The following is a 13,256-nucleotide window of genomic DNA, read 5'->3' as shown; positions in this document are numbered from 1 at the left end:
TGACACATGTCCTCCAACAAGGCCATACTTACTCCAACAAAGCCACCCCTTCTAATAGTGCCACTCCCTTTGAGCTTATAGGGGCCAATTACATCCAAACTACCAGAAGGGTACTCCACTGAAGATCACAGTGACCATAATCAAGTCTCTTTAGCAACCACAATGAAACGTGATTGTGCAAAGGACTTCATCTGTCCAGTTAGTCATTCAGAGATCTCAAAGAAGCTGGGTTATTCGCAAAATATCTCTGGAAGATTCCATAGATAGACACGTCTAACTTTTAGATGGAAGAGACTTCAAGCATGGCACACATACCTGAAGATATTACCTCTATTGGTATTTATGCTTATCCTGATGTTAGTATTAATATGGCCTCCAACAGACAGGCAGGGTAGACAGTGAAATCTCAGAATAGGGCCAATCAATTCCATACTAAGATAATATGGCATGGTGTTTTTGAAAGATCCGTAAGACTTTTTTGAAGTCAAATATATTAATTTCATCTTATGGAACCACCATGGAAAACAATAATCTCATTTTAAAGATAAATGATAACAAAAGTAAGCTTAAGGAATATCATATAATAGCTTATAAAAAAGTAATATTAGTCCCAAAGAAACCCATCCACTGATTAAACCTCTCCTTAATTGCCATTGGTATATAACATACTTTTAGAGTGCACAACCGTAAGAGGAAAGTCAACGTAAACCTATTACCGACTGGTAGTACCCACTCCTGTGCTTATGTGTTTTCTGGATTCAGGATACAGCCTGTTTAGCTCACTCTATGCAAGCCTGTAAGACTCCAGGTCCCACACAGAACTCAAAACCACAAAAGCTGAATTAATATACATTGTGGCGGCAAGTGGCAAACAAGACAGAAGACTGGGAAGCTGGTTTATGGGTCAGCTGAAGGGAAACTGGCTCAGGTAAAACCTGAACTCGGGGCCAGAGGATAACCAGAAAGTTCCCTCCACAGTTCCTGAATGTCAGCTTCTTCTTTTGCAATGACAAAGCAATGTGTGCATATGTATATGTTTAGGGGAGGACCTCATGCTAAAGCCACATCAGATTCTTCTGGCTTCTGGGAAGAAGAGGAAGAAAACTCTTTTCTCTCTCACTGTGTTTGAACATGGGAGAAATAATCTGATACCCTATATCACATGACAATTCCTGGACATAGAGTAGACAGAGGAGAGCTATCAAGAATGATATCTTAGAAACACATTGCCCTTGCTGAGCAATGGTGGCACACACCTTTAATCCCAGCACTCAGGAGGCAGAGGCAGGCAGATCTCTGTGAGTTCAAGGCCAGCCTAGACTAACAGAGTGAGTTCCAGGAAGGCCAGCATTACACAGAGAAATCCTGTCTTGAAAATAAATAAATAAATAAATAAACAAGAAACCTGTCTCTGGTTCCAGGATTCTGGCCATAAAGAAAAGACTGTTAGTGGAGAAGCAATAGATACTGGACAGACTACAAGAAGATATTTAAAACTGCAATAAAACTCAACATGCTACTTGATTAATGGAAATGTACCATAAAGAAAAATGTCAGATAAAGCAAAAAATTTACATATGAAGTCTTGACAATCAATTTTCACAGATATGATTGGCTGTGATAGGGAGCAAGGTACAGCAGAATTCATTTAGGTAATGTTTCTTTTGCTCTTCGTAGAATGTAAATTTATCTATTTGGTATAGCAAAAAGAAAAGTTAATGCCAGGCATGGTGGTACATGCCTTTAATCCCACCAGCACTTAGGAAACAGAGGCTGGCAGAACTCCATGAGTTCAAGGCCAGCCTGTCTACATAGTGAGTTCCAGGCAGCTGGGACTGCATAGAGACCTCGTATCAATACCTCATACACCCTGAAAAAAAAATGAAGAAAGAAACAATAATGACTTGATTGCTGACCTAATGTGTGGTCATTCTAACAGTCATTGTGTTTCCCCATGTGGAACCACACCATTCCCATGTGAGAAAAGAAAACAACACATTTATCTCTGTCAATCTGTAATTTTTATTGTAACACTTAACAGGTTTTTAAAAATATGGCACTCTTTGAACAAGACTCTTGAGCCATCTATTCAGGCATGGACAACGCTGGAAACATTCTTAGAAGCCCCTTGTCTTAAAGTAACAGACTGGAATGATAAGCAAGTGCATCTGAAGACATATCCATATCAACAATAATATTTTCAAAGTGTTTCCTCTACCATAGACATATTTACTCTCATGGACCTTGTGCCTTCTGAGACAGGTTCTTCTTATCAGTGCTGGCAGCGGATGCCTTCAACCATGGAGCCAGTCAGAAAGGCAGTACTGCACAGGGAATACTATGTGGGGAAGCTTGTCTTCCCTTTCACATACTGTACAGGTTAGCTGTGGCTATACTTGAGAAGTAAGTTGCAATGATACCCGTCACCTAAAGCATGCATACATTCCTATCATTAGTAGCAGAAGAACGGTATATTCCAATGTGCAGATGCCAGCTGTCCAGCCTGGCTTCAGGGTGCCTAGGCTTTCACCTATCTGATCCTGAGGGAGCTTCTGAATTGACGCTTCCTGGTAACTGTCTGGGACTGAGGCTACTTCGGAAGGAGCATTCCTTATAATCCCACTCTGTTCATTCCCCAACACAAAGATTTGCTAACAACTCAGATCTGAGACCCTCCCATCTTTCCCCCTACACAGATAAGGCTAAGGTAACAGTACTCTGCTAAGTGAACTCACTCAAGCAGATAAAATATCACTGTTTTTTTCCTGTAGAAAAAAGGCATTCACTGTTTACGATCTTTGCTAAGCAGAATGGAGAGCCTAATGAGGAAATAGCTTGGAAGATCATTTTTGTAAATACTGCTTCTATTGTGATTTAGGATTCATGATAAATTGCCCACAGGTTTTTTTTTTTTTTTTTTTTTTTGGCTTAGGAGATGTTGTATGAGTAAACACTGAGCCTCAATAACAGAAATAAAGTCTTCTGAATACAAAGTATAGCACAGTATCTGAAAATAGGAGAACTAGGCAAGTATGTCAGGAGGTTTCTAGTCCTCTTCCTGTAGTTAGCCTCAGCTGTTAGTGCACATAGGTAGATGGTTGGTTGTTTAAAGGCAACATCTGGTGGGGTGCCAACCCTGATAGATCTATGCCTTGTTCTTTCCTCTGCTTACGTTCCCCAGAGCCGTTCCGGTTTGCCTTCTTGGGTATCGATCTGGCTATAGGAAGTGTGGAGGACAGGAGGATATTTTTAAAGAGGCAAGCAAAATCACCAAATCAGAGCTTTCTTTCAATACAAGAGGAAAGCAAAAGATATATAGTCACCCAAAAAGTATTCTGCCTAAGCCACAAATTCACATGAAAACTTTCTCTCAGGACTGCTACGTCATGGTTTAGTATATACAGCATGAAAGATGAACATCCTTTCAATGTGAGCACCAATGGCAAAGACAACCTTCTTAGTACTATGAAATAAAACCACAGTGAAATGTTTCCCTATTGTTTTTTTGTGGAAACATTAGAACACACTCAAGGGAACAGTCTACAGCTGCACGCACCCAGAAATACTAGAAGAAAACTAGTCGAAACTTCTTGTTAAATATATTATTTTGATTACTGACATCCTTTTAATTAAATCCTATGTGTTCAAAAGAAAATCTTAGCATCCTGGGACAAACGTCCTCTCCACATTTCAAGTTGAGATCTGCTGCATTGGCATGAGTTTTGGTGACACCTGGTGAAAGAGAGAAAGAAAAGTTCAAAGTTTACTCTACCACAGCATGTTCAAGTATGGTTCCAGTTTATTTTTAATTTTTTTTTTTAAATTAAGAAATAAAGACTGAAGGAAATAGTTTCAAACGTGGTCAACAGATACAGAGTAAAGACGTCCTACTTTATATAACTCAGGTGTTCATCAGCAAAGAAATAAGTGACTAACCAATTTAACTTAACATGCACTGCAAATGACATTGCAGGGATAGCGGGCTTTAAGGCGGTAGGAAATCACCCCCCCCCCTCCACTTTGGCCCATGAAGCGCACAATGACTAATATAAGTATGGACACAATGAAAAGCAATAGTGCAGAAGGTCAAGCCAGTTACACTCCCACACGGTTGGGAGAGGGACTCATGAAGTTACACACCTAGCTGAACAACTACTGGCAACTGATGGCTGTGAGGGGAAGGGGAGTCATTTTTCTTTGGAAGCGTGGCCCTTAGTGAGTAGCCCAAGTTAATTATTATTTGATAAATATTTGGGATGAGCCTTCTTTCAAACTGTGAGCACAAGGGGAGAGAAGTGAACCTTGGTTGTGAAAATATTGGGTCATGGTGTCACAAAGTAGGTACTCAGACGGCCAGTGCACAAACAATTCTGTAAGCCAGTGATTGTAAGAGAAATGCAAAGGAAAGGCCTGAGAACTGGTGGTTAGAAGCAAAAGTGGAAGGGCATAGGAGTTCCTCACAGAATTAAAAATGGAGCTTGCATATGGCCCAGTCACCCTACTTCTTGGGATAGGTCCAAAATATTTAAGAACAGGATCTCAAAGAAATACCGTATACTAGGGTCTATAACTGCAATATTCACAGTGCCGAAGAGGTAGAGGTCACCCAAATGTCCAAACATAGATGAGTACCATAATGCCCTAAAGAAACTAGAGATGATAAAAAGATAGAATGCTATCTTATGCTCATGGATTGGACGAACAAATATAGTTAAAATGTATACACTATTCAATGTAATCTATAGATCTAATGTGATTCTTTATTTAAAAAATGTGTATGAGTGTTTTCCCTGCATGCACATATGTGCATCATGTGTGTGTAATGCCTGTGGAGGCCAGAAGAGGGCACTGGATCCCCTGGAACAGGAGTTACAGACACTTGAAAGCCACCATGCGTGTGGGTGTAAGACTGAAGTTAGGTCCTACTCAAGAGCAGCAAGCGTTCTTAACCACTGAGCCATCTCTAGCTACGGAGTTCTTATTCAAAATACCAGTCACCTTCTTCATAGAACCAGAAGCAATACTGTAATTTAAATGGAACCACAAAAATACTTGAATAGCCAAGGGCATTTTGAGCTACAAGGGCAAAGTAGGAAGCATTACAATAGTTGAGTTAAAATATACTGCAAATCTATGAAAACTGATCTATGAAATAGTGTGGTGATTTTACGTATTGTAAATCTATGGCGACTGAAACAGCATGGTGTTTTTATGAAAACAGACATAGATCTGGAGGAAAGGATAAAGGCCAGTCATCTAAAGTCACTTGCTTTTGACAAACGCACTAACAATATTGCAAAACTGAAAACACTGAGGAAAGGCTAGGCTTCTTATACATGGTGCTGTGAGGCCTGGATGTCCATGGGAAAAACTGGATTAGACCCCCCTCTTCCCCATCTGTCAATCACAAAATACAAGACTCTGAAACTATAAAACTACCAGAAGAAAACAAAAAAGAAGCTTCAGAGCAGAGGAACAAGCAAAGAGAGAGCAGCGCACAATGGGGATAAGCCCCCATGCGCATGCTCTCAGAAAGGACCGACAATTAACACACCCATGACAAAAAGTCAATATCCACAATTCACGTGGAATCATATATGGAATCCAGACAACCCAACAGCAAAAACATTTCTCAATACAATTAAAAGTGGGCAACATGGCTGGGTGTAGGGAGTACCACATCTTTAATCCTAGCATTCAGGAGGCAGAAGCAGGTAGATCACTGAATTCGAGGCCAGCCAGGTCTACAGAGTGAGTTTTAGGTCAGCCAGGGCTACACAGAGAAACCCTGTCTCAAAATAAACACACATACAAACAAACAAAAAAAGTGGGCAATATATCTGAATAGACATGAAAGCAAAATATACAAAAAGCCAACAGGTTATATATAAAATTATTAATCATTAAAAAAAATCAAAACCACGATGAGATGCTAGTTCAACCCAGTTAGGTTAGCAATTATCAAAGAAACAGAGATATTATTGCTCTTGATCTTTCTGCTAAGACCAAGTGTAAAATCACAAAGGAGCAAGTGCTGGCAAGGATAAGGCAGGGACATTTGATAGGAACAGAATAGCAAAGTCATTGTACATCACTGAACATCAGTGTAAGATTTTCTCAGAAATTAAAAATGGAATCAGCATACGATCTAGCAATCTAACTACAAGGATGATAAGACCATTATAGCAATGATACAACTACATTCCCTATTCATAAGGGCCCAGAAAGAGAAGCAATCTGCATGCCTACCACCCAATGAACTGATATAGAAAATGGTATTCATGCACGACAGAATACTATTAATAAAAAAAATGAATTATTGAATTTTGTGGCAACATCCACAAAACTGGAAGTCAATGTTTTAAATGAAATCAGCAAGGTAGCACATTAAAATGAGTATTGCATGATCTCACTTGCATGTAGAACAGAGAAAGTAGGAAGTCACAGAAGGTCCCAGTAGAATGGTGGCTCCCAGAGGTTGGGAGAAGGGAGAGAGGGATGAGCTAGAGCGACCGCTGAGTACCGAGTTATTGTTAGAACATGTGATATGATGCTGTGCACTGGCGTGACGGCCTGTATTTATAACAGCAGTGTGCACATACGTCCTGACACCGGTGGAAAGGATTTTAAATGTTTCCATCACAAAGAAATACTTGAGGATAGGAATGTTGATCCTGACTTGTATACACTGCATACACAAGTTAAAACCTCAAAATATACCTCTTAAATGAATTTCCATATCAGTGTAGTAATAGTAAAAGGAAGGGATGATACAGAAAGACAAGAAGGACCATGGGGACATTTTCAAACCTACGAAGATAGGAAAACTAGCAAGGTAGTACACTTACCCGCCCCCCATGTGACTATATAACAAAAACAGCCAATTTCTTTCTGAATCTCCCACATGAATGACAAATAGCTAGATAATGAGGGTCTTGTGCTGTGTATTCATTTGCAGCAGAAACTGAAATTCCTGCAGATCTCTGAAGGTGTTACCTGACACAGGTGTTATTCCACACAGGGAAAACCAAACAAGAAATAAGAACGGCTGATCAAGAACTGTTTGCTTGTTTCACGGGAGTAAGAAATCCTAAAGAGTTCAAGTAGAAACAAATCCCCTTCCTTCCCCCGAGGTGACGAGAAAGCTAATTAAAATTTGCTTTTCAAGCAAGGTATTGCTGGGAGACTGCTTTTTTTCCAAAGGGAAATTCAGAAAAGGTTAGTAAACAAAAGACCACGGTACAGTACCAGGAGTGGTTACTATGTACACATGAATTATACAACAAAGGCCTTTCAAGGAAATTTGCTATGCACTTGTAGGTACAAACAAACCTGTGTGCACAGGAAGTTAAATATGAAATCTGTGAACACCGTATCAAACAATGTTTGTTAAATGCATTTTTTCTGACTTTATCTCATTATATTTCACTATAATTAGTAAATGGGGTCTGTCACTTACTGTTTTAGAGACATATATATTCCATTTACCTTGGTTAACTTTAAGTTAACTGCATCGATCTGTCAACCCTAACAGGAAGGTGACTGAAGATTTATAATAAGCACCTCTACACACGCACACAATAAATAAATAAAATTTAAAGTATAAATAAATAAGTGTAACAACAAAAATTTTAATAGAAATCCTCCCTTTAGATTTACTGGGTTTCTCACTCCTGAGTTTTCTGTACACTATTCTCCTGCACTTGTTACATTCTAATATAGCGGATGGGCGTAAAGACGCAGAGGTGACGCAAGGGAAATGCCCTCGTCAGGTGGGTGTAAGAGTGAGCAATTCTTACTTTTCCACAAGCGGCTCACATCATGATTAGCCCCACACGACAAAGAACAGATGATTCCCAGGACTTCAGGCAGGGCAGATGCTTGGGAGCTTGTCCTCTGTCTCCGGTAGCTCCCGGTGTGTCCTCCTGCTCCCATCCCACACCCAGCAGCCCTGGCCTAACTCACACACTGACTATTCTAGCAGCTCTCACAGGAGGCTCCCTTTCCTATTCCTGCTCAGATCAGCCCCTTAGACGCTCAGAAACGGATGGTTAGTGTCCCAAAACCATTTCTTCACGCAGGCTGTGATCCAGCGCGAGGCGCTGTTCATGGAAGCACTTACCGCGAAGTCACAGCCGGTGCTCTTCTTTATGTCCTCGACAGTCAGGCCTTCCCAGAGCTCAATCAGTGTCAGCCCGTTCTTCTTGTCCACGTCAAACACAGCCTGAGGAAGTCAAGAAAATGACAATGACCACTTTTGTCATGAAAACTGTCACACAAAGACAGATGGGCGTTCAACTTCCTAGAAGAGAGATAAGATCCATGAGCAAAGACGGAAAAGCAACAATGAAAAAATGTCCACTATAACTATTATAAATGATACCAGATCCTTAACCAGTGCCTCTTTGGTGACTACATTGGCATCTTCTAGCATTGTAATAAGTTTTGGGTTTTTGTTTTTTTAAGCTGTCTTCCATTTGTTAGCTCTAACACATTGACCAGAGAGGTGGCCAACAATCTGAAGAGCGAAAGGAATGAACAGAGTGGGAAGGAGGCAGGGTAGAGCTGGAAAGAGAAAGGATAAGGATGTTGGGAAAATGCTGCTTGGTAAACGATTGTAGGAAACAAAAGGAGACACTGTGGTGCCCAAGAGTAATTATAAACTAAAAGCTTCCCTGGCCCTGAAAGGCCAGCCAGCCTAACTAAGTAGCTGTTCAAATTCTTTCTGGTACAGCTCTTCAACCTTTAAATTCCCAAGGAAACACATGGGACCCAAGAGGAGGGCATTTGGTGAGCAGTTCTAATGGCTGTGGTAGTGTCTAAGGCAGACAGGAATGCTGACCCCCGCCTGAACAATCCATCTCCAACATCACGGCCATTGTACCAGCTCGTGATGGTACCACCATAGCATCACCTGACTCAGGAAAGGACTACAAAGCCTTCATCACAGCTTTCTACTTGAGACTTCTTCAGAAGTCTTCTGAGATGGTTTCTGGGCCATCTCGTTCTAGGGTATTTACTTCTTGGGGAAGATTATGTGCTGGTAATAACAAAAAAAAAAAAGCTTTAATTATGAGACCCAGCTGCTTCTTTGGGGCTTCAAACCCTGCTCTACAGGTCTCTCTGCAGCAACATGGCTTCCTCTGTCAGCTCTCATAGGAGTTTCCTTTCTCAGACTTAAAGGTTATGTTTCCCAGGTTTTCTTCCATGAACTTAAATTTATCTATTATTTGTAGTCTTCTGTCTTTACATTCAGACACCTTTGATGTCAAACCCTAAACTGTCATGCTTAAATACAGCGCAAGCGAGAAGGCAACGCGCAGGGGGAAGAACATTAGCTTTTGAGCTGGCTTGTCACACACACAGCTCAAAACCTCGCAGCTAAGTGGTCTGGGGAACTTGTCTTTACAACTGTGATCAGAGAGCACACAAAAGCCTCCCTGAGGCTGTGGTACAGGACACATATAGGAAGATAATACAATCTCTGCAATATGTCTGGGCTACAGTATAGGTGTGGTGTATTATTCCTTCGCAGAGTGCCTAAGCCAAGGCAAAGGCCTAAGATAACCACTGTCTCCAGCCGGTTTATATTTTCCCTCCAGTGGGAACAGCACAGGACAAGGGATGCTTACTTTCCTTGTTTGTTTGACAACATGGCTGACTCTACTGAAACGATGATTTAAGAGGAATTAGGTTTCATCTGGTGGTCTAAGGCGCAAACAAAAGTTTGATAAAAATGGAGAGGAAAATCTAAAAGTTAAATTGTTAACGGCTAATCAAAAATGATACTGAAACTACCTTGTCTTACAAGTAAGTAATTTAATTACTTTATTACCGCCATAAAGGGTATGTTATGGATCCGATAGTTAATTACAGCCAGGTGCTGATGGGAAGCTAACTTTTATAACCCAATCCACACAACAGGAAACAATTATAATTGCTTTCAAAGGGCAACCTAATGGAATTTTCCTCAGTGCTGATTATGGAATTCTGGTTCCTTAACTGCCATTGCCTTTAATAGCACTGCATCCTCACCTACTCATCCAGCAGCATCTATGGGGCACTGCACCCTCCATCCAGCGGCATCTATGGAGCACTGCACCCTCATCCTCTCACCCAGCAGTGTCTATGCAGCACTGCACCCTCCATCCAGCAGCATCTATGGAGCACTGCACCCTCATCCACTCATCCAGCAGCATCTATGGAGCACTGCACCCTCATCCACTCATCCAGCAGCATCTATGGAGCACTGCACCCTCATCCACTCATCCAGCAGTATCCATGGAGCACTGCACCCTCATCCACTCATCCAGCATCCACAAAGGAGCACCTGCTGTGCATGACTCACAGAGGTAAACATTCAGCTTCCTTCCCTGAGATGCCAAAGATTCAGATTAGCTGCCTTGACTTTCCTTTCCGACAGCGTCACTTGCAGTTCATGCTGATTGTGGCCACATGCTTACTCCAGTAGTGACTGCACTTTTGAACTCAAATCTCCCTCTGTCTTTTTTTAAATCCCCGGAACATAAAATTGAAGGTGTCAAACTAAACCTCTTTCTTTCCTGCCCCTTACTCTTCTCCCTCTTCCTCCTTTCTCGATCTTTGCCGGGACACAGCAGCTCAGACATTCTCTCTTGTTAGAAAATGCAGGCCTCTCCTTCCTCACCAGCTGTGCTCTACCCATCAAACCAGGTGAGTCCAATCTCCCATATCTCTCTGTACACTATCTCTCTGGGTTGTGATTTGGGACCTTTTGCGTTTTTTTACCTAGACCACTGGTGGACCCTTTCAATTAGATTTCTCTTCCTCTTTGTCTATTAGAAAAAACAAAAGTTATACTGTTCTGACTAGTGAAAAATAGTTTCCTAACTAATGTAAAGCTCGCTGAAGGGTTCCCCATCCCTCTCTTGATAAACACATTTTTAGGAGAGCATCCATATCCCTCCCTGAGCTGACCCCTCACTGGATTTTCTTCTGTAGTTCAGAATACAGCTGCCCTCTTGTGCTAAGCTACCCCATTTGCAGGTTCTTCAACAGGCGGGGCTTTCTTCCCCCCTCTGAGACTTTGTATGAGTTTCTCCTTTACCTTCTTTGATTTTCTTTTCAATCATAAAACTCCAATTTGTCTTTCAAGACTCACTGTCCAACCTATCAGTTTCCTCAGCAGGATAAGTATGACACCTTTGTTTAAGGAGATGATCGAGTTCAAGTTAGTTACCACGCTAAGCGTCACAGGAGCAGCAATGAAGGAAACGGGCAGAGGTTAGAGGTCATTTCAATACTTAGCTGTCAGTGCTAAGTTAGGCTAAGTGAAAAGATGCAGGGAAAGTACTCTCAAGGCATGTAGGGAGGGAGAAGAGATACTTGACAGAGAAACAGAGAGATGCATGCCTGAGACAGAAGGCCAACAGGAAGCAGTGGATGGATGGATGGATGGATGGATGGATGGATGGATGGATGGATGCATGGATGCATGGATGCATGGATGCATGGATGAAGCATTCCAGGGAGGGGTGGAGAATGTGTAGCCCCAGAAGCTTGTGGTCCGGGGAGAATGCAACAAAGTTCCTAGAATTTTAATACTGCTGAGGCAGGAGAGTCTTAAGTCAGAAAGACGTTAACTATAAAATGTGTGTCTTGGGAAATGCATTGTATGATGCCACCCAATAGTAGTCCTTGGAACTGTTACCAGGCTACCACATGTGTTCCTAGCATGGCATCTGATATGCATCACATTGTGATTTCTATGGAGTCTGTTATTCTGACTGCTGGAGATGCTGGATGCCTGCTGTCTAATGCTATGGAATGTGTCTTTCAATGAATGTTGATAACCTCCTCCTTCTTTTTGTAAGTCATTGATAGAAACAGTCTGGTTCAGAGAAGGTCTTCCAAAGAATAGTTTATCAAATGAATGAAACAACAAGAACCGAAAAAGTAAGTATAAAAGAGGCTCGAAATGGCATTAAGCTTAGCACCCATGAATGTTATATTAGGGACATGCAAGTATCAGATGGAAAGCGCTACAGTGAATGGTGGGGACAGTGGGCCACTATGAGGATGCTATTGCTGTGCACTAAGAGGGTGAGAAGCCCCTTTGTGATGCAGGTGGAAACTGTAGCTAGGCTTCCAGGATGGGGGAAATGGAAGACAGCAGAAGGAGGAGTAGAAGGTCTCCTCCTTCTACTTCTGTAGGGAGAAGACCTGGAAGGCCAAGGGCAGGGGAGTAGGGAAAAGATTTACTAGGGAAGGGGGAGGGGCATCCAATTAGGGACCAATGCTGGAAGATTTCTGGTAAGCATTACTACGGTATTAAAGCAATTGGAATTGAGGATGACTCCATCTTAACTGCCAAGCAATGGCCTGTTTTCTCAACAGGCCATGTCCATAGTTTAGAGAGATTCAGGAATAACAAGGACTTTGATGCACTTGCTCTCCATACAGCACATTTATGGAATTCCACACAGTCTCAGGAATACCCAAGCAGATGGAACCTTCCTTGAAAGCGCAGCTTCTGGGGAGTGTTATATATGTAACCTACTTTAGAGCATGCCTTGGGATGTTTCTTCCCAACCTGTAAGGGAGCCAGACACTGTGACATACAACTGTCATACAGCTCTGGTCAAAAGAAGAGAGGCATCACTGAGAAGGGGGAGAAAACCCAAACAGGCAATTCTGTCCCCTCCTTCCTGGATGATTTACGGGGCCCATGCCATTCTCACATCCCAAGTTCCAATCTGGGAGAAGAACCTGGCTATGGACAGTGTCTGGAATACTTCTCTGATACGAGCAGTCTTTAACTGTACAACCGGCCAAAGGTTTCCATTTATGAAACAAAATACAGAGGCATAGAAGTTGTGGGTATGCTCTGAAGTCCACGTCAGAGAAAGGCCAGAAACCATGGAAGAAACAGGATGTATGTCTTGAGCCATTGTGGTTGTATACTGTAACTTATACCCAAGTGACTCAAACTCAGTTGTGGGTGAATTTCCTAAAATAAAAACCCAACAGTTTATTCTTGTGATTTTCGTCAGACAAGAAAGAAAGAGGGGAAAGGTAAGGTACATTCCGAACTTTACATATACCACACATCTTTCTATCTTAAGCATCCAAATTTAAGGACCAATAAAGCCCTCGTCTGTCTGGAGCGAACGGAAAGCTACGCAGGATAAGAGTTCCACTTCGTGTGTGCAATTCCTGAGAATTGTATTACAAGCAAGCCTACATTTAGAGACATTCATTTTCCCATTCCCCACTTC

General features: G+C 41.8%; 1 protein-coding gene across 1 annotated transcript in view; it reads right to left on the bottom strand.

Moving 5' to 3' along the window:
* Positions 1-1,998: 1,998 nt before the first annotated feature.
* Oxct1 (3-oxoacid CoA-transferase 1) overlaps positions 1,999-13,256 on the bottom strand; it is a 109,257-nt gene continuing 97,999 nt past the window's right edge. Inside the window, exons 16-17 of the mRNA XM_050139057.1 lie at positions 8,123-8,224; positions 1,999-3,732 (exon numbers count right to left, since the gene is read on the bottom strand). Of these exons, the coding sequence (XP_049995014.1) occupies positions 3,691-3,732; positions 8,123-8,224 (144 nt within the window). The 3' untranslated portion in view covers positions 1,999-3,690. The remainder of the gene's footprint in view (positions 3,733-8,122; positions 8,225-13,256) is intronic.

Source organism: Alexandromys fortis, unplaced genomic scaffold, assembly GCF_014885135.2.
Source record: "Alexandromys fortis isolate MF-2015 unplaced genomic scaffold, M_Fortis_MF-2015_v1.1 scaffold_37, whole genome shotgun sequence".
In the NCBI taxonomy this organism is placed as follows: Eukaryota; Metazoa; Chordata; class Mammalia; order Rodentia; family Cricetidae; genus Alexandromys; species Alexandromys fortis.
The sequence above is the reverse complement of the archived record's forward strand: the minus strand, read 5'-3'. Positions and strand labels throughout refer to the sequence as shown.